At 38.3% G+C, this 21795-nt stretch overlaps 1 protein-coding gene across 2 annotated transcripts in view; it reads left to right on the top strand.

Annotated features, from left to right (window-relative positions):
* Positions 1–19430, top strand: part of Ptprq (protein tyrosine phosphatase receptor type Q) — a 188109-nt gene extending 168679 nt beyond the window's left edge. Inside the window, exons 40-45 of one of the 2 annotated variants that reach the window (XM_055626210.1) lie at positions 11028–11162; positions 11355–11414; positions 12737–12885; positions 13434–13569; positions 18023–18146; positions 18504–19430. In XM_055626210.1, coding sequence (XP_055482185.1) covers positions 11028–11162; positions 11355–11414; positions 12737–12885; positions 13434–13569; positions 18023–18146; positions 18504–18541 — 642 coding nt within the window. In that variant the 3' untranslated portion in view covers positions 18542–19430. Of the gene's footprint in view, positions 1–11027; positions 11163–11354; positions 11481–12736; positions 12886–13433; positions 13570–18022; positions 18147–18503 lie in introns of both variants that reach the window. The other variant, XM_055626209.1, reaches the window with a different exon arrangement.
* Positions 19431–21795: the final 2365 nt, after the last annotated feature.

Here is a 21795-nt window from a genome sequence, read left to right as displayed (position 1 = left end):
TCCCACCCTCCTTCCCTTTTTTCCTCCCATGTCTCTTCCCCAGTCACTGATAGAGAAGGTCTTCCTCCTCTTCCATCTGACCCTATTCTATCAGATCTCATCAGGACTGGATATATTATCTTACTTTGTAGCCTGGTAAGGCTGTCCTCAACTCAAGAGAAAGTGATTTGAGAGCCAGCCGCTGAGTTCATGTCATAGACAGCTCCTGTTCCCCTTGCTAGGAAACCCACTTAGAGACTGGCTGACATAGGCTACATCTGTGCAGGGGTCCTAGGTTATCCCCATGCTTGGTCCTTGGTTGGAGTAAGTCTCAGAAAAGACTCCTGGGTCCTTACATCCTGATTGTAGCCACCTCCCTCATCTCTCCCTGTCCCATCCTCTATCTTTCTTCCTCCATTTTACCCTCCCCTAGTCCTCAGAAAGGGTGAGACTGTCTCCCCTACCATCTGACTGCACCCTACTACCTACATCCTCTTCCTCTGTGGCCTTACAAGGACTCCCCTCCAAGGGGAAGTGATCAAATAGTGGGCTGCATTATCTTCTCATTATTTAATTTCTGAGTAGTAATTAAATACACCTGTGATTTGGAGATCTCACTTCAAATGAGATCTCCTGGATAGTTAGAAACCTCTCCGACGTAGCTCATGGGCATTTCAGTCTCCATATGGGTTCCCCGGTAATGAGAGCAGGGGATGTCTCTGACATAGACTCCGTGGCCAGCTCTTTGATCACCTTCCCATGGCAAGGTAGCCTAACTAAGCCACAGAGAAAAAGGATCTAGCCAGTCCTGATGAGAACTGATAGGCTAGGGTCAGATAGTAGGGGAGGAGGACCTCTTCCATCAGTTGACTAGGGGGAGAACATAGGGAGGAAGAAGGAGGAAGGCTGGGACCAAGAGGAGCTGAGAAAGGGAGCTACAGCCTGGATCCAAAATGAATAAATTGTAATAAATAATAATAGTAATAATAATACTTCAAAAAGAAGCGAGCAGCAGAGTCCATGTCAAAGATAGCTCCTGCTCCCCTTACTAGGAAACCCACATGGAGACTGAGATGCCTATGGGTTACATCTGAGCAGGGGGTCTAGGTCCTCTCTATTTATGGTCCTTTGTTGGTGGTATGCAATATTTTAATTCATTATTTATTTTGCTAGTTTGTGCAGACAAAATTTCTTCTTAGTATATCTGATCTTTGTACTATTTCACATGCTTTTATTAATTTTTTCTCTGAATACAAGGTCAGCTAATCTCTGTCAAAGAAATATCAGTCAAATTGCCAGATATGTTCATACAATATAAAAACTTGTTACATACCCTTACTTTGAGATAGAAAATCCATCAAAATGATGATGATTCCCAGAGACTCATACTCCAACCAAGTACCAGGCATGGAGATAACCTAGAACCCCTGCACAGATGTAGCCCATGACAGTTTAGTGTCCAAGTGGGTTCCATAGTAATGGGAAGAAGGACTGCCTCTGACATAATCTGATTGGCCTGCTCTTTGATCACCTCCCCTGAGGGGGGGGAGCAGCCTTACCAGGCCATAGAAGATGACAATGCAGCCACTCCTGATGTGATCTGATAGACTAAGATCAGAAGGAAAGAGAGAAGGACCTCCCTTTTCAGTGGACTTGGGGAGGGGCATGCGTGAAGAAGGGGGAGGGAGGGTAGAAACAGGAGGGGAGGAGGAAGGGGCTTATGGGGGGATACAAAGTAAATAAAGTGTAATTAATAAAATTAAATTAAATTTAAAAAATGATGATGATGATGATGTAGAATGTATACTTCATGTAGTATCCTCAGTAAATATAAGGGAATCAACATGAAAATAATTGTGACATGCTCAGTGTAGTCTCTTCAATATCAAACCGGATGAAGCGAATTTGTCTTTTCTTCCTTTTTCATTCTGGTTCTTTGTTGTCCCAATATTCTTCACTCTCCTGGATAGTTAGAAACCTCCATTCATCTAGGGCCTCAGCTTGGCTGACATTATTACACTTTTGGAATGGAAAGAGACCTTTTGGTCTGTGACACTCAAATTGGAAAGTTTTCTAAATACCATTGGAAAGTAGTTGTTAGTGACTTCAGGCTCAATTCATTAATTTTCTTGTAAGGTGGATGACTTTATCTCTAAGCAGCTCAGTTACACAATTTCAAGATAGTCCTTTCATTTTTCGCTTTTCCTACTGGCTTCAGTTGGAATAGTGATATTAATCATTTTCCTGTGAGCCGGCAGATACTTGAAGACTTCCGCTGTTGTGCACAATCTTCAGTTTTATATTATTTTCCTATTCTTCAATATTTTCCTACTCACTGGTCTGCCACTTTCTTCAATGTATTTCAATTTATTTGAGATCCTTCTACGATACTTCGTCCTTTTTTTATGTATTGTACTTATTGTTTCTGAACTTCTGTGAAGTGGTGTGAGTATAGATTTCATTTTAATTCTTTATTAGTCAATATTAACTCTAAAATTACAATCATACATTGGGTCTCATTGTCAATGGAGTAGATAATGGAGAAGTGAGGACTTCTTCACACAGCATTTTAGGGAGGGTCTAGAGGAGTTAGGGATTTCACGCTGTTTTGATGCTAAATCTTTAGGTCTCTGTTCAAATGACTATGTGAATCTAATGCTTTATTCATTTAGTAAATGATTGAGTCCTTGTGATGGGCAATTCTTCTGTAAATATTATGCTGAAGTTTTATGTTTACTAATTTTAATTTTAGGCTAGGCCTGTTGAAGTATCACTTTATGCATTAATGCTTAGATATCTAGATTTTTAAGTATAACCACTCTTCTAGTGATCAAATAAATGCCTTGCAATATTACAGAGTAGGATAAGGCTAAGTCATATACTATTTTCAATTTTCCAATGAGTATATCCAAATCAATACCTCATTTTCTGAAATGTTATTCCAAATATGGAACAAATGGTGGAACAGGGTATGATATGGGCTCACAGAAACTGAAGCAGCCAGCACAGGCCTGCACGGGTCGGCACCAGGTTATCAGTGTATACATTATGCTTGTTAGCTTGGTGTTTCTTGTGGGACTTCTAACAGTGGGAGCAGATCTGTCTCTGACTCTTTTGCATGCACTTAGGACTCTTCCTTCTATCAGGTTTCCTTGTCCAGTCTCTATATGAGGGTGTTTGCCTTATCTTTTTTTTTTTTTTTTTTTTTTTTTTGTAGTATTTGGTTGTTGTCTCTTGGAGTCCTGCTCTTTTTTGAAGGGAAATGGATGGGGAATGGATCTGGGAGGGAGGGGAGGTGGAGGAGAGCTGGGAAGAGTGGAGGAAGGGGAAACTATGGTCAGGAGGTATTGTATGAGAAAAGAATCTACTTTGAATTTAAAAGAAAAAAAAAGGAAACTGCTGATCTCCAGTAAGCATGACAGAAGCATACAGATGACAGGGCAAAGCAATATTTAGAAACTTCTAGTGTTGTCTCTAAATAGTATAGTTGTCCATAGGCAACCATTAGCAAGTGATGAGATGGTTTAAGCAGGACCTAGGGAGACAGCTCCATAGTGAAGAGCACCTGTGCTTCTTGCAGAAGACTTGGGTTCTGTCCCAGCACCCACACGATGGCTCACTATGATGTGATGCTCTACTCTGAGCTCAGAGGGTACATGCACATCGTGCACATATATGTATTCAGAATCAGTGCTTACAGACATAAAATAAATACATACTTTTTAAGAAAGATGGCTTAAACAATCTTTTGCTTAATTGGAAAGCCTAGTGTGTTGGAATATAAAATATGGTGATGTGAAAATATATGAAATGTAAAAAAAACAAAACAAAAAAATGAATAAACCAACCAACTCACCCAGGAAGTTCCTGTGACGTCCATGATAAGCAGGAAAAGGTGAAAAGACTTCATGTGAAAGCTGGCTAGATTGTAGAAGTTTATTATATTGTTAATATTTGCCAGGAAGTCATCCTGTACTGGAGATACCAGAAATGGGGAAGAATATATAGCAATGGTACTGTAGTGTTTTTTCACGCCTCTACTGGGTCTTTCTTTAACCTTGGAAAACACGGGACACTTCAGTTTCTCCAATTTACCAGTTTTGTTATGACACTTTAAGTGGAAAGTTAATAAAGTATCCCAAGGGGCAAAAGACAGAGGCCAAAGCAGCCTTGGCATTCTCTCTCTCTCTTTCTCTCTCTCTCTCTCTCTTTCTCTCTCTCTCTCTCTCTTTTTCTGGGATCAAAGGTAAGAGGACTAAAGGGAAGCAACAAAATAACTTGTCTGTGTGAAGGAAAACAGGCTCCAGGGAAGGGAAAGGCAGGAGCAGGTGGTATTCAGGAGTTACAGCCAGAATCATGTAGCACTACATAGCCATGTTCCTCTGTCCTCAGCCAGGCTGGAAAATTGTGTTTCTTTAGCCAGGGCTTAGTGACAAGCCATAAAATTTTGATAAGGGTTGAAGGGGATGAGAGATTGCAGCCTCACAGGCAGCTAATTGTGTCGATACATCTCGAACAGTTCAGTGGGAGGAATGGTAAAATGAGATTTACGGACGAGAGGGAGACTCTGCTGCCAAGCGTGACGCCAGAAATGCTCCACCAGCAGCTTTTAACTACGTGTGCACTGTGTGTATTATTAACAATGACATGTTAGGTTTGGAGCGACTAAGATGAAGGATTAAATAATAATGTATTTAAACTGAAAAAGAAAAAAAAATTCTGCTTTGTTGTAATACTTAAATTGCTTTTTTGACATAGTCTACATTACCCGAGGCTCAGCAGACAGTGAGCAAATGGTTTTCCTAAAGGGTACACTTGTACTGAGATAGGTGGGAGTGATGGACATGTACTTCAGAGCAGGGCTGCGCCTCCTTTCTCTGTCCTTCTGTGTCTGTGAGCCCGGGCACTCAGATCGTCCACATCTATAACTGAGGAACAAAAATACTTCCTTAAAGGCTGCTGCAGGTTTAAAGAAGTTAGTGTATGCAGGCAGCTAATCACAGGGTGTGCCACGGCAGGACCTAATGAATGGATGTTACTTTTGCTGTAGAGGGTTTTTAGTTCAGTAGGTTTTCCGCTTCTCCGCTAGTAACCCACAGACCTATAAGATATGATAAACATAATGAAATCTATACACCTAAAAAAGATAATCAAGAGAGCGGACATGGGGTAAGATTATCAATCCTCGTTTAGAAAGACAGATGGGATGCACATTGAACATATGACAGGAGTCTACTGAGTGCATTTGAAAGACTCTAACTAGCAGTGTTTTCAAAGCAAAGACTCATGACCAAACCTTTGGCAGAGTACAGGGAATCATAAGAAAGAAGGGGAGTTAGTCTGATGGGGAAAGGATAGGAGCTCCACAAGGACCAAAGATATCTGGGCACAGGGTCTTTTCTGAGACTGACATGCAACCAAGGACCATGTATGAATGTAACCTAGAACCTCTGCTCAGATGTAGCCTGTGGTAGCTCAGTAACCAATTGGTTTCCCATAGTGAGGGGAACAAGGACTATTTCTAACAGGAACTCAATGACTGGCTCTTTGGCCTCCCCACCCCCCGGGGGAGGAGCAGTCCTGTTAGGCCACAGAGGAGAGCTTTGCAGCCAGTCCTGAAGATACCTGATAAAACAGGATCAGATGAATGGGGAGGAGGTCCCCCCTATCAGTGGACTTGGCAAGGGGCACGGTGGAGATGAGGGAGGGAGGGAGGGATTGGGAGGGAATGAGGGATCTGGATACGGCTGGGATACAGAGTTAATAAAATGTAACTGATAAGAAAAAAATAAAATTAAAAAGAAAAAAAAAAGAAACTAACCCAAGGGCAGCCATGAAAACTGCCATGGAGAGTCAATGATGATACTGAGAATTGAAATGTGCAACGAAACTCATACTACATTTTCTAATTATTATATAGCTTTAACACCAGTTGTATATTCAAATTCAGAGAAAGTTTTCTAGGTAATAGGTCTCTTCTCAGAGAAAGTGAATTTCATACATCAATACTCAAAACTAGAGGTTAAGTAGTAAAAAAAAGAAGTACCGTGCTCGCCTGACTCTAATAAAATAGGAAGGGTCTCAAGCCTTTTCCCTAGCACATTTCACGTCTCTTTAGCCTTCCTTTAAAATCAAGTTGCTTAAAGCAGAAAAAAAAAAAGTTTAAATCTAATTGTCCTCTAAATATGAAAAGCAAGATGTAAATGGGGCTGTATAAACGGTGTATTAAGAGAGATTTAAAAAAATAAAACAAAAAAACTTACACATCTAAAACTCACCCTGTCAATGGAAAAGGTGATTAGAACACAGGTCATTTGGCTCCAAAACCTTCATGGACCACCAATGCCTTTGTCTTCTCTAACACATCTCTTTTAACATTTTTTAATTCAATTTACTCTTTGACAAAAAAAAGAAGGAAAAAGAAAGGAAAGGAAAGGAAAGGAAAGGAAAGGAAAGGAAAGGAAAGGAAAGGAAAGGAAAGGAAAGGAAAGGAAAGGAAAAAAAAAAGGCTGACAACAGCAAAAATAAAAGTGTACAAAGCATGTTTACCACCTAGGAAAATAAGGGTCATTTAGTGTGGTTTCTATAAATATGTGCTAAAACTTTTAAAGAAAGGATACTGTTTTTCTATTTTTATGTGTTTATGCTTGAGTTTCTGCAAAATGGAGAAATTCCTGGTGTGTGGTATTAATCAGTATCTAACCAAGTTGCCCTCTAAGGGTGCCTCCTTCCAAACCTGGCTGTCTAGTGAGACCACATCCTCGCCCATAGTCCCTAAACAGAGCGGCTAAGCTGCTCTTCCTCATTGCCTATCTCTCTCCCTCCTCAGTGACTCCACCAACTTGTGACCGTGGTGTCAAGTATAGGAAATGCTGTCTTTTTTTGTTTTAATCATTATTTCAAAGATTCTTAGATTAAACTCCAAGAACCACAACTGCTCTCTCAATACGACCTCTCTCCTAACTCTTGGTAATGTCAAAACCCATCTAGAACGTTGATTTCCTGCCACACTCACTGTTTTCTTGGTCTCTCTCAGTAACTTGCCCTCTGTTCACCATCGTTGCGATGTTTTTAGCACAGACCTTACCACCACCAGCAGTGTAGGCTCTCTACCATCTTCCAAACCGCTCCTCCCAGATCCCTTGACCTTGAAAACTCACCTTCTCCGCCATATCCTGTAAATCTTACCAGAATTTCAGTCTGTTCCATTCCAACCAGTACCTCACCTTCTTCCAAAGTTTATGTTTCATACTCTGTTATTTTGTTCCTTTTGTTTTTTATTTCTTTAATTATTTTTCTTCTCTCTGTCTGCATCCTTGATACTTAGTCTATCTTGTTTATAGAAATCTCTGTGTGAATTCTCCATTCCACTAGATATGATTGGAGAAATTCTTATGATCAAACCAAGATGTGTGCCAACTGACTCACCAGAGGAAAGTGTCTTTACTAGCTAAAATGGCTTTAGTAAACTCTTAGCATTACTAACTAGAGATTTTTTTATTAATTTTTATTTTTTTTTATTAATCACAGGTTACTTACTTTGTATCCCAGCCATAGCCCCCTCCCTCATTCCCTCCCAATCCCACCCTCCTTCCTTTATCTCCTCCCTGACCCTTTCCAAGTCCACTGCTAGGGAAAGTCCTCCTCCCCTTCCATCTGACCCTAGCTTATCAGGTATCTTCAGGACTGGCTGCCATGTCCTCCTCTGTGGCCTAGCAAAGCTGTTCCTCCCTTGTGGGGAAGGGGGAGGTAAAGGAGCCAGTCACTGAGTTCATGTCAGAAATAGTTTCTGTTCCCCTTATTAGGGAAACCCACTTGGATACTGAGCTGCCATGGGCTCCATCCGAACAGGGGCTCTAGGTTATATCTATACATGGTCCTTGGTTGGAGAAAGAGTCTCATGGAGAAACCCCCATGTCCTGATATATTTTGTCCTTGTGGAGCTCTTGTCCTCTCCTGATTATATTAACTACCCCTTTTATCATATGATTCCCTCCACTCTGCCAAGGTTTGGTTATGAGTCTCTGCATCTGCTTTGATACACTGCTAGGTAGAGTCTTTCAGAGGCCCTCTGCGGTAGGCTCTTATCCTGTTACTTGTTTTCTCCTACTTCCCATGTCCATCCCATTTGTCCTTCTAAATGAGGATTGATCATCTTACCCCGGGTCCTCCTTCTTGTTTAGCTTCTTTAGGTGCACATATTTTAGTATGTTTATCCTATCTTATAGGTCTCTGTAAGTGAGTATATACCATGTGTATCTTTCTGTCCCTGGGATACCTCACTCAGGAAAAATTCACAACTTCATATGGAGAAACAAAAACCTCAGAATTTCCAAAATGATCCTGTACAACAACAGATCATCTGGAGGTATCTCAATCCCTGATTTCAAGCTGTACTACAGAGCAATAGTAATAGAAACTGCATGGTATTGGCATAGAAGCAGAAAGGTGAATCAATGGAACCGAATAGAAGACCCAGAAATAAACTCACACACCTATGAATGCTTGATTTTTTACAAAGAAGCCAAGACCATTCAATGGAAAAAAGACAGCATCTTCAACAAATGGTGCTGGTCCAACTGGATGTCTACATGCAGAAAAATGAAAATGGATCCATACTTATCACCCTGCACAAAACTAAAGTCCAAGTGGATCAAAGACCTCAACATAAAACCAGATACAATAAATTGGTTAGAAGAAAAATTGGGGAACAGCTTGGAACTCGTTGGAACAGGAGACAACTTCCTGAACAGAACACCATCAGCACAGGCTCTAAGAACAACAATTAATAAATGGGACCTTATGAAAATGAAAAGCTTCTGTAAAGCAAAAGACATAGTCATCAGAACAAAATGACAGCCTACAGACTGGGAAAAGATCTTCACCAACAAAATATCTGACAGAGGGCTGATATTCAGAATATATAAAGAACTAAAGAAATTAAAAAGCAACAAATCAAGTAATCCAATTAAAAAATGGGGTACTGAGCTAAACAGAGAATTCTCTGTAGAGGAATATAGAATGGCAGAGAAACACCTAAAAAGATGCTAAGAGTCCTTAGCCATCAGAGAGATGCAAATCAAAACAACCCTGAGATTTCACCCATCACAATGGCAAAAGTTAAAAACTCAAGTGACAACACATGCTGGAGAGTTTGTGGAGAATTGGGAATCCTCCTCCATTGCTGGTGGGAATGTAAACTTGTACAACTACTTTGGAAATCAATCTGGCACTTTCTCAGGCAACTAGCAATAGTGCTTCCTCAAGATCCAGCTATACCACTCCTAGGCATATATCCAAAAGAGGCTCAAGTACACAACAAGGACTTTTGCTCAGCGATGTTCATAGCAGCTTTATTTGTAATAGCCAGAAACTGGAAACAACCCTGATGTCCAACGGAGGAATGGATACAGAAATTGTGGTACTTTTACACAATGGAATACTACTCAGCAACTAACTCTAGATTTTTAATCATGTTGCAGTCCCCTAACCCATTTGATTCCCTGCTCTAAGGATTATTTCATTCGTTCTCCCAGCTCCAAGGTCTGTCCCACATGTCTACCTAATTGCGTTGGCTGTTCTGTCATGCTGATATAAAGGCTGCCTCCTTTTCTTCACCTGCATCCATAGACTCACTCCTTCTTCGGTGGCCAAGACAAACTACCCCAGTCTCTAATTAGCCAATCCCTCATCTTCACAAAAATAGACTGAGAATTTTCTGTTTCTCTTCTCCTACATTAGTGTTATTCTTTGAGAAACCCAGAAAATATATTGCAATTTCCTTCATCTTGCAGAGAAATATCAGAATATTATATTAGAGGTTTCTACTTCCATGTTCATTCTGTTGTTGCTTTCTTTTGTTAAAGATTTTTTAACTTGTTAATTTTGTGTGTATGTGTGCATGCCTGTGTGTATTTTTATGCATATAATGTGTTGGGGTACCTGCCCATGCGAGCCAGAAGAGACCTGGAAAACCTTGGAGCTTGAGTTACAGGTGCTTTCAATCATCTTCGTGTGGGTGTTAGAACTAACCTCTGGCCCTCTGGGAGGTTATGAAGCTCTGTCAACTGTGGAGACATCTCTCCAGCTTCCCTCTCATCCTCTTTTCTGAGACAGGATGGCCTGGTACTGACTGGGTGGCTGAGGCTCACTTTGAACTCCTGCTGTGCCTGACTCCACACCTGAAGCTTTGGGATTAGTCACCTACACCAGCACACCTAACCTTTCCACTAGAGCAGTGCCCCTTTCGCACTAGAGTCCCTTAGGGAGTTCTCTGTGCTCGCCTCCCATTCTTTTTCTTCCTTATCTATTCAGACTATTCAAATCGTGCTTTGATGCCAAGGAAGCTCAAAACGCACAAACAAACAACCAACCAAAACAAAACCAAACAAACAAAACCAAAAATTTGCTATTTATGAGATCAGCAGCTAGGTACTCAGGAAGCTTGCACTTAATGTTAGCCCCTCCACCCTCTCATTAGCTCTGTCAGACCACGCTGGTTATCTGTCATCAGACTGATCTGGAAGGATTGGGCTGATCTAGATCACAATCCTTGAATTTACCGTCTCCTTCTGCACTCATGTTCCTGATGAGCTAGGTTATTCAGATGACTGCAAGTCACACTATCTTCTACTTAGAACTTCGTCCTTAGTTCCAAACCCAATGCATATGCCTAGTTGTGTAACATTTTAACTTGAATATTTAATAGTTGAAATTTAATATTTTCTATTTGAACTACTGATATTCCATACAAATTCCTGGATCTTTAAGTCTTCCTTTTCTTCCTTTGGTGTCATTGTTTGGTTCATCTGTTCACCTCATACCCCTTACACAATCTACTATCAAATTCCTTACACAATATTAGATTGTGAGGTTTCTAGTCATATTTGAAGTTTAGAGTGTCTAAGGTTATTCACCATTCAAAAGTGGACAATATTTTTAAATAACCACATCATTTACAACTAATGTATTTCTAGTATCTCTTAAAAGTAAAAATACACTACTACAATGTAAATTCTGATGCTGTGTGTTTAATTGCATCCTTCTAGGGATATTTATGTCCAAATGAGTTTATTGCTACCCAAGGCCCACTACCAGGAACAGTTGGGGATTTTTGGAGAATGGTATGGGAAACCAGAGCGAAAACATTAGTGATGCTGACACAATGTTTTGAGAAAGGACGGGTGAGTTACATGAAGTACCTCCAACAATGTGCTGCTTTACAGTTGCATTAATATTTGTGAACATTCCAGCTAGTGCTGTGCATAGATCATCAAACAAATCTATGAATACAGCAGCCTTGCTTTAGCGGCCTTGATGACTGTGAAGAGCAGTGTTATGATGGCTCACGACTGCTGATTTTTCTCTGGATGCAGATCAGATGCCATCAGTATTGGCCGGAGGACAACAAGCCAGTGACAGTCTTCGGAGACATAGTAATTACAAAACTTATGGAGGACATTCAGATCGATTGGACCATCAGGGATCTGAAAATCGAAAGGGTAAAAATAAAATAAGAGGAAAAGTGAAGAGAGTGTAAAATCTGACTGACCTAAATGTATAAAGTAATCAGTTATCCTTGCACAGATAGCTGTATATTTGACCATGCTTTTCCACTGTTTTATAAATGTTTTGATTTTGATACATGTACTGCAGTATGCATGTTACTGTCTCTTTCTAAATCATGCCATTACAGTATATATCAAACAATTAGCATCAAACTCGTGGGTTGGAAAATAAATAGGAAAAGGAAGAAATTCCTAGAGTATTGGGTTTATTTGATGAAACTGTATTATTTAAGAAAACAGTTTTCCATACCTCCCATCTCTGAGTCTTAAACACTTGGGGTGTGTTCAAGTATTTATGTACACGTTAATGCTCATGCTTATGTACAGGTGTGTGCACATGTTCACCTGTACATGTGAGTACATGTGCTTGAAAGGATGTGCATGGCCAATGGACAATGTTGGAAGCCTTTCTTTGATTGGCTGTCACCTTGCTCATTTACTCGCAGAGGCTCACAGTGAACCTGAAGCATATCAACTTGTTTAGGTTGGATGGCCAATGAGCTTCAGTGGTCCACTTGTCTCTGACCCGGCCTCCACACCCTCACAGCATTGGGGTTCATAGATGTATGTCACCGTGCCTGGCTATTGATGTGGGTGCTGGAGATCTAAAAGCTGGTTCTCTTGTTGTCATGGCAGCCATCTCCTCAACTCTTGATTGTCTTCTTAATCCAGAACTCCCAGGGAAGAGACAGTACTGGCAACCGCTGTGTAGCGTCTTTCCCTTTCTGACAGACTAGACACTCAATGCCCTCACTTTATATAGATAATGTATTTGTTTTCTGTGAAATTGTTTTAAAATCTAAGCTCTGCAGAATGTTACCCTACAGTACAGTGTATTTTATGCTCTATCTTCAAATCTGCTTAAAGTTTTTACTGATACCATTTACACATAATTGTATAACGTATCATAACACAGTTTCCTTTTTTCCTCTTTTGTGTAGTACTGGGAATTGACTGTAGACTCTTCTGTATGCCAAGCAAAAATTTCCCACTGAGCCACATAGGCAGCCCAGTCCTGTTAATTATGACAGTAAAAAGGTCTCTTGTTAGAAATTACATAAGTAGAATTTGTTCTGTTTAGGAAAAGGTAACCTTTATAAAGTCACCCATGAAAGCCAAGACATCAGTTATCTTTGTCTGCCTGTCGTTCTAACTCATTTTATCATTCGTTAATCTGCCACTCTGTCTAGCATGGAGACTGCATGACTGTCCGGCAGTGTAACTTCACTGGGTGGCCTGAGCACGGGGTTCCTGAAAACACCACCCCTCTAATTCACTTTGTGAAGTTGGTGAGAAGGAGCAGAGCACATGACACTACTCCTATGGTTGTGCATTGCAGGTAATTAAGATGCTGCAGAACCCACCAACTGCTTGGAATGCTCTGCAATCTGATGGTGCCTTGTGATGATCATGATGCCATTTTATGTTCTTACGGAAGATGAATTTACAGTCATTTGAGCAAATAATGTCCAAGCATTGTGTTGCCCATGATAAGCCAGAATATAGCTTTCTAAAAGTCCATGTGGCAGAAGATGAGTTAATGTGTCACAAAGAGAAATTCAATTTCTATCAGTTCAAACTTTACTTTTTTAATCTATAGATTATACTTCCCAAAGGTCTCGAAATCATTTAAAAAATTCTAATCCATCACTTCGCATGTATGTGTATTTTTTATTAAAAGCAGTAGAATTAAGGCATCTTTCTATATCTAAACACAGTTTTGCTAAAAATCAATATCCAGAGATTCTCCAAATAACAATCTACTCCCAGATAAGAAAAGAAACTTCCCAGAATGACATATCTGTACCACACTCCTCTATCATCTACACCATGAACGTGGATCAGCCTTTGCTGAAAAAATGCCCTGTAATTTCATCCTCCTTGCAGCGCTGGGGTTGGAAGAACTGGAGTTTTTATTGCACTGGACCACTTAACCCAACATATAAATGACCATGATTTTGTGGACGTATATGGATTAGTAGCTGAGCTGAGGAGTGAGAGGATGTGCATGGTGCAGAACCTGGTAAGATACCTCAAGACACTTGGTAAGCTGACACTCAGTTCCTGGTTGCCAGCTCTAGGATTTCTACATGGGAACATCTTCCTGACACAGCCTGCAGGTGATAACCCGTTTTCCTCTATGATAAACCCTGAACGAGGGGAAGCAGGTGCAGATTATGGGAGAACTAAAGATATACCTGAGCGCTTTCGCTGACTGTTCATCCTAATCAATTGCTGCCGGTAGGTGTGCAGAAAACAACTTAAAACAGAGCTTAGTGTTTATCATTTCACAACTTTGAAAAGTAGAGAAATTAAATTCAGAGCAATTTCTTCAAAATGTGCTAAAAGCTGCAGTTGGAAACCCTGATTATCATATTGACTTTAATGAGTTTCCGTGTGTTTCATTTATCTGAATTTATGTCTGTTACACATTAGCATTGGTGATTATTGCAACATGTTATCAGCTGAATAATTATGAATTTTTACTTATCACGTTGGATAAAATGCCTATAATACAGATTTCTTCATTAATAAAGTCCATAGTATAATGGACATGAGATCAACAGTCATCTGATGCCTGCTGCTGGCTTTCTAATAACGTATCAACTCCTTTACATATTTTGTTTTATGTAGTCCAGTATATCTTACCAGAAGATCAGGGGCAGGAAACCAAGCACTGTGCATACCTGGTATGCAGACATACAGGCAGGAAAATACTCATACACATCAAATAAAATCAAAGTCATAAAAAGAAATGATAATGTTTTTCATGTCTTATTACAGTATTATTGTTAATACTGTTATTTTTTTACCTTGTGATATGGTGCGATATTACTGTAGAAGCATGAAGAATGATACACGTACTAATTTATTTTCATTTATTAGGGTTTTCATGTAACTTGCATAAATTTTAACCTCTCGTGTCTTTGTACAAGTCATTCACAGACACCCAGTTCTGAGTGTATAACAAGGTAAAACCAGATCATGTCCACGTACACTTCCTCATGTGACGACAGGGGAGAAGTAGGTGACGTATCATGCTTCCCTCAAACCGTTTCAGAAATGGAACACGACATGTCACAAGGGGGGCCCTCATGAATATACAACCCAAATCATCTACATTTGGTTTGATTTTTACATCACTGACATTGTCATTTTTGATAAGGAAACTTTTGACTAGTTTAATCTAGAGTCACTATTATTACAATTTTTAATACATTACAGACACAAAATTCCCACCAGCATATCCTTCTCCTACATCCTCTTTTTCTATAATTACTGTTCACACACACACATACATACACACGCACAGACACGCACACACACACACACACACACACACTCACACTTCTGAGTTCAATTAGTGTTGCCTGTATGTATACATGGGTTTAGGACTGAACGCTTAAACTTTGCCAATCCTAAAGAAAATTTGCTCTTCCTCCCTTTGCAGTCATTGACTGTCCATAGCTCTATAACTAGTGGTGGGGCCTTCTGAGCCTTTCCCCCATTCATGTTGACATGGTAAAAAACAGCAGATGCATTCTGTAGTACACCCTGCAAATCAGATGGCTGCTCCTTATCCTGGGGTCATAGGAAGATTCCAATATCAATCCAACTTCTCTTGGTTTTAGTTAAAAGTATAAATAAAGATAAAATAGAAAGCTAACGTGTTCTTCTCAAATACTTTAGAATAAACACTGATGTCTAACAGAGTTGACAGAATTAGTAGTTGGCGTTCTTGTCTGGAATAGAGTGCAAATGGTTGTTTCCTGGAGTCTAGATCCCATTTTAATAGCATAAGTGGAGTCACTTGCAAGACTTTGCAACTTTGTAGAGTGCAAAGTATGTTCATAAAACATACTTTTATGAAGAGTATGTTCAATCAAGAACACTGATTAATAAATACGCTCCATTTTGCACTTGATATATGTTATGAACTTCTTGCAACATATTTCTTAGTTGGTTGGAGTAAAATCAGGCTGAATAGGGGAATGGCGTGTTCAAGGTATCAAAGTCAGAACAGAGTTTAGAATTGAGCTCTGCTGATTTTGGGCTCTGAGATTTCAAGCTCTCTTTCTTGATTGAGCTTTATCATTTACACAAGCAGGCTATCAGCGCCAAATAAAAGCAAATGTTAAAGTATCAAGTATCACCTCTAGGATGCAGTAGGTGTCCTGCAAGATTTCCCTGCATTCCACTTTGTAGGAAATCAGATGCTCTGAAGGTCTTTCCTCTGTCTTAGTTGGCTGATGTTATACCTTATCTAGCTTTCCTCTGTAATTAAAAAAGAAAAAAAAATTGACTATCTCTTCACTCCAGCCTTTATAAACTGCTGTTGCCTTGCTGAAGAGCGATGGCTTATTTTCTTCTGTTGCCCTGAGGAGTGATTTTCATTTCCATGAGGAATGTTCCTGTCTTGGCACGCAGGATAGTAAGTGAGCGCAGGAGTGGGAAGGCAGGAAGCCCAGCAATGTCCTGCCACTGAAAGACACCAACTGGACACAGAAAACTAGGAGTGAAGAGCCATTCTGAGAGAAGGCTCTGAAGTGTTAGTACATTCTGAAATACTGTTGATGCCTTGATTGATGGCTGTCTTTTCCTGCTTTGGCTTCTCCTGGAAGTTAGCTGGCATGAACTCATGTGGTAAAAGAAAAAAAAAAAAAACTGATCATACTTTTGCCACATATTTTATGTATGCTATGTCCCTTAAATCTCCCCACACAGGTTTTATGATTCCGGGGAGCAGCAAACATCAGAAAATAAAAGTGAATTCTTAAGGTAGTATAGTATCGTTGTTTAAGGTAGAAACTGCAATTTTTATGGCATCCCACTGCTTTGCCATAGCACATGATGCCAGAGGGATCTTGGAGCCCACGGGACTATGTCACACAGCTTGGCTTGCTCATTTGGCAGAGTTTACACCCAGCATTCTTTCCAACAGAGAAGATGAGATCCCGACAGCCCAAAGCCTCAAATATCAAATGTGACTTCAACTTCAAATGTGGTTTTGAAAGACACCAAAATTCATGAGTATAAATTGTTTTTAAGTAATTGTGTTGTGTTGATTTATATTAATAATGCTATTCACTGTGTGATGTAAATTTGAGGAAACATAGTTATTTTGACAAGCAACATACTGGACATTTCAGGAGAATTGTTACTTCCTGACTACACTTCATGTCTAAACAAAATCAAACACTGTAATTTGATCGTCTCTCAGTACAAAACTTGATCTCTAATGACTTTTGCATGTTCTCTGAATTACATCTGCCCTTAAATGGTAAAGATTGGTCAGCTGTGAAAATTAAATGAGATGAAGTAAACAAATATTTATTACAAAATTGCTGTGTGCCAGGAACTGTTGCTGCCAAATGGAATTTAGCACCGAATATCAAAGCGTTCTTCTCTCATAGAGATGCCTTTCTAGTGGTAAAGCTTTACTGGAAAGGTTTTGGAGTCCACAAAGAAATAAGTATGGCTAATAGTGACAAGCAATTCCAGAAGAGAATTTCAATTGAAAAATCCCCATAAGAGTTTTAAAGGATTATGGTAATAGAATGAATATGACCACTTAAGGATTTTCACAAAATCAGTTTATATATATATATATATATATATATATATATATATATATATATATATATATATATATATATGTATATATTTACATTCAAATAAAACATTCAATAATATTCTTTTAAATCCAGGCATGTTCTATAGGTATGAGTCAGGATGGTCTAACAAACATACAGTTTTATAGTCTGAACAACTTACCATCAAAGCTAACAGTATTATTTCCATCAATGTTAATGGTATTAGCATACTGTTAAGTGTAGATGGTACTGAGTTCAACCTTGACACACAGTTTGAGCATTCGAAGTCTTCTCCCAGCTTCAATAAGATGCTTCAATAGCTAACTAACATGTACTCACAAACTGAGGACCAGTCTTTGGCATTTGGCTATTCAAATGTCTCAGTGCTTAGCAGAATTACTAAATCTAGTACTACTAGTACTACTATTACTAAGTCTATTACTAAATCTAGTACTACTTGGCATATGAAAATGCTCACTCATAACTTTCACAAGTAAATTTAACATTAGTGTTTTTCAAAGGAATTTTAAAATAAGTAGAAATTACTGAATTTTGTCTGATAGTAAAAAGGAAGCTCACATATAGAATCAATAGTATTTGGTACTTTTTTCATACAGCAAGAAATAATATATTAATATTTGGCACTTAATGGCAAATATCTTATAAAGCAAATTCTTGAACCAATAAGAAGCTGCACGAATTTAGCAAATTTTATGATGAAAATGAAAGGAATCACTTACAAACTACAACATACTCTGTTTCTAACTTAGATAATTCACACTTGTCAAATTCAGTTCATCTTTCACAGTAACAGTACAAACCTCTTTGTAAGGAAAATTGCCACCCTGCCATTTGTTTAAATGTTCTTCTTCTATTGTCTAGGCACAGTATATATTCTTACACCAGTGCATTCTGGATCTTTTATCAAATAAAGGAGGCCATCAGCCCATCTGTTTTGTTAACTACTCCACACTTCAGAAGATGGACTCTTTGGATGCCATGGAAGGTAAGCAGACACAGTGTACACCCAATTCATGAGCTTACTGTCTACTGTAGGACTATTAAATTCCTAATAGCTACAATTTCAAAATGCCGGAGAAGCTACTTTAGTCCCTATAATCTAGGATGATAGCCTTTCCTGTCTTGATCATGTTTTACTGTTAAAAGTTGAACAACAATTAAGGGGGGTGAGGAGAAGAAGCCATGGATTTGAAAATGAGTAAGAAGTATGGAGGAAGGTTTGGAGGGAGGGTAGGGAAGGCAGAAATGATGCAAGTATATTAAAATCTCAAAAATAAAAGAATTCAGACCTTTTGAAGTGTTAACTTCACTCCTGTCTTTGACATATTACTGTCTGCTATAGGTGATGTTGAGCTTGAATGGGAAGAAACTACCATGTAAAATTTGGAGCAAGAATTACAACTGGAAGATAGAATTTTTCAGAACCCAGGAGCCAAAATTACCTCTCTTGCTTCTGAACTGAAACTGGGCCAAGGAAATCTTCAGGCTTCCCATGCTGTGCCTCACCAACTGGATTCACCATTTTATGGATAGTTGTAGGAAAATGCTCATCTACAATAGTTATTTGTTTTCTATAGAATTAAGTATTGTGTGTTTTAAATGTTTAAGAAAACACATCATGCAGGTTTTCTGAGGTCCTTAATACTTTTTGGAATAAGCCAAATATAAAATTATTACTATATTAACGTACATGTTCCAGTGTTTGTGTTTTCCCTATGTATTGGATTTCATTTTGAACAAAAGCTGTAGAGTTAACTCGGCGGTGTTATTTTGGCCTCCAGGGCGCTGCAGTTTTCTGTGGATGACTTCCAAAACTGTCATAATGATCTGTACTTCCATGCACGCCCCTGTGTTTTGAATCTCCTGTTTTATGAGTGCTGAGATATCATCTACTGATCCCGGACAGCTGAACGGTAACCCCCTGACACCGCACAGGCCATTCAGCCTTTATTTGGCACACAGTAGCACTCTGAGAAAACTTAAGGCTATTTAAATTGTACTGTGATCTTTGGCTTACAAAACTGAAAAGAAAATTTCAAAGTGCAGCCTCACATGCAGGAAGTTATAGAGTATCTTTCTAGCCTGCCTACATTTGCAGAAAACTGCCTGGTTGCACCCCTCTATTGAAACACTGTCAAGTGAGTCTGTCACAGAGTCAAAGTCACAATAACTGAATAGCATTCCACTTGTATGATAAAAGTCATACAATGTGCTTATTTCTGCTGAACTATACATATAGAAATTGTGATGGTTAATAAAAGTGAATATTAATGCATTGAGTTACCTTGAAGCATGATTTGAAATATTAAATGTTATGTATATTAAGATAGCGACAATTACATCATATTACAGAGAATACATATTAATGTAAAATCTTTTCTGTATTAGTACAACATAATTATAATTTATATGCTATGTATGTCATACAAAATTATTACCAAAGGCATCCTCAAACATTAATATTAACACGTTAATATTAATATTAACATTAATATTAATATACACTACACAAGCAATTAGATATTTTATTCTTAAAAGTAGTCTCAAAAAAGAGCAAAATTTGCATACTGTTTTTATGGGAAGCAAATATAAGCAAATATCAAATTCAACTCCATTGAACATATTTAGGCTATTGAAAGTCACAAAAAACAAAAGTAAAAATTGATGAGAAGTCTAAGAGGTCCAAGTTTCAGCTAAACACTCTTTATTGAAAATGTATGTCAGCCAACAGAGTTTTTGTGTTGTTGGAAGGCAGAAAATGGTCTATGAAAAGTACTGATTAGATTTCCTTTTAATATAGTAAATAATAATAATAATAATAATAATAATAATAATAATAATGTAAACATGGTTAGTGTATGGGCCAGATCACTGTCAATGTTATCTGTAAATTGGATTCATCAGAATAGTTTTTCAAGGTTGCCCAGTGTGTTTGCATGTAAAGCAAATGAAGCAAATGCATAATATTATAAAGTAAATGTATAATATCAGCTCTCTTCTAACATAGCCCTGATAGAGTTTTAGCTTTTTATTAAGTCACCTGTGAATTATTTTTAAATGAAAAGCCTGCTTTGGTGAAAATAAGCTAGCCTTGAGAATCATTTGTGTCTATACTCCAAGTATATCACTCTCTGATATCAAGCCATAAGCTAAATAATAATGAATCTGTAGAAGGCATTGGGATCAGAATAGTTTTAGATCTCTAAAAAATTAGTGAAGATAATTCCTCAAAGGAATTATTGAATTCTTTACCAGAAAACAATATGTAAGTTGTTATATATTCACAGCATGGTGATATATCAAGAAATCTTAAGTGGAAGTAGATGGAAACTTGCATCTTAATGATAGATGCATGGCCTCCTGATTAGATTGGGAAAGGACCCACGTATATACCAGTTCAATGGGTGGCTACTAAGTGTGATTAAAATGAGGAACACCTGTAGTCTTTTTAGATCCAATTTGTCAAAGTTCAATGAAGCGCATGTACAACAAATGAGCAGCATGTGTTTCATAGGAACCGCATGAAACTGGATCCTCTCTGCATGCTTCGCCAGAGACCAGAGCAGCTGTGGGTAGCGCGTCTCCCTTCACGCTGCACTTAAATGCATACCCTTCTCTGCTGCTTTATAGGAAATGTACATGATAAGTCTTTTGCAAAAACACTAATTAAACTTTGACCTCTACGTAAAAGAATGAGTCACACTGCACAAACAATACCACACTCTTGTGCTTTAAACGGAATTGATGTTTAGCAGAGCACTCTCTTAGCCCGTGCGGTCACTTCAATAAGCAGATCTATTTACAAGGTCTTCCAGAAAATCCATAGTAAATATTTCTAAGATAATCGGAACACAAAATGACTAGAACTTCCTAACTGAATGATATTAATAATTAAAAACTGGAGATTATGAAGCATAATCTCAACAAAACAGCTTGTCTTCTTTGAATAAATAATATTTTAATATATCAAGATAAATGATTTCATGAACATAGACAGTTTCCAGGTGGAATTCAGTCTAATATATTGATTTCTGGAAATAGTCTAGGTAGCACTTATGGTTACACCCGTGAAAATGTTTTGAAAAGTGAAATAAACTTTATGGAGTTAGGATGGTCTTCTATCCAGGCTACCTTATGGGTAATCTAAAAGTAAACCATATTACGATGAAGAATAAAACTTCCAATTTTTATTTTAATTAATAAGCCAAGAAAACATTTAACAATACCTAATGTAGAACTACAAAATGTTAGATACGTGAAAAGTTTGTGACCCAGAAAAAAAAATAGTTTGTGATCCATTAATAGAAACTGCAAACATAATCTAAGGCTAAACATCTCATGTAAGTATTTCACTAAATATTATGATAGTGGTTTCATATTTGTTTGTATGTTTCATATGGACCGATTGAAGAGAAAATGATAGCATACATTAATTTCTGCTAAATAAGACCATGGATAAATGAGTGACTGAAAAACATGCTAAAGGAATGTTTGTATTTAAATAAGCACATAGATACATACACAATGTAAAATGCGATTTGAAAAACAAGTTGAGAATTTTTTCATTTTAGGTGACTCAACCTGATATGCTGAAAAATGCCTGAAATACTGTCTTTTGAAAATAATAGTAAGGA

The sequence above is a fragment of the Psammomys obesus genome, unplaced genomic scaffold, assembly GCF_907164565.1.
Source record: "Psammomys obesus unplaced genomic scaffold, mPsaObe1.curated_primary_1811, whole genome shotgun sequence".
Lineage (NCBI taxonomy): Eukaryota > Metazoa > Chordata > Mammalia > Rodentia > Muridae > Psammomys > Psammomys obesus.
This window is presented reverse-complemented; position numbering and strand designations above follow the sequence as displayed.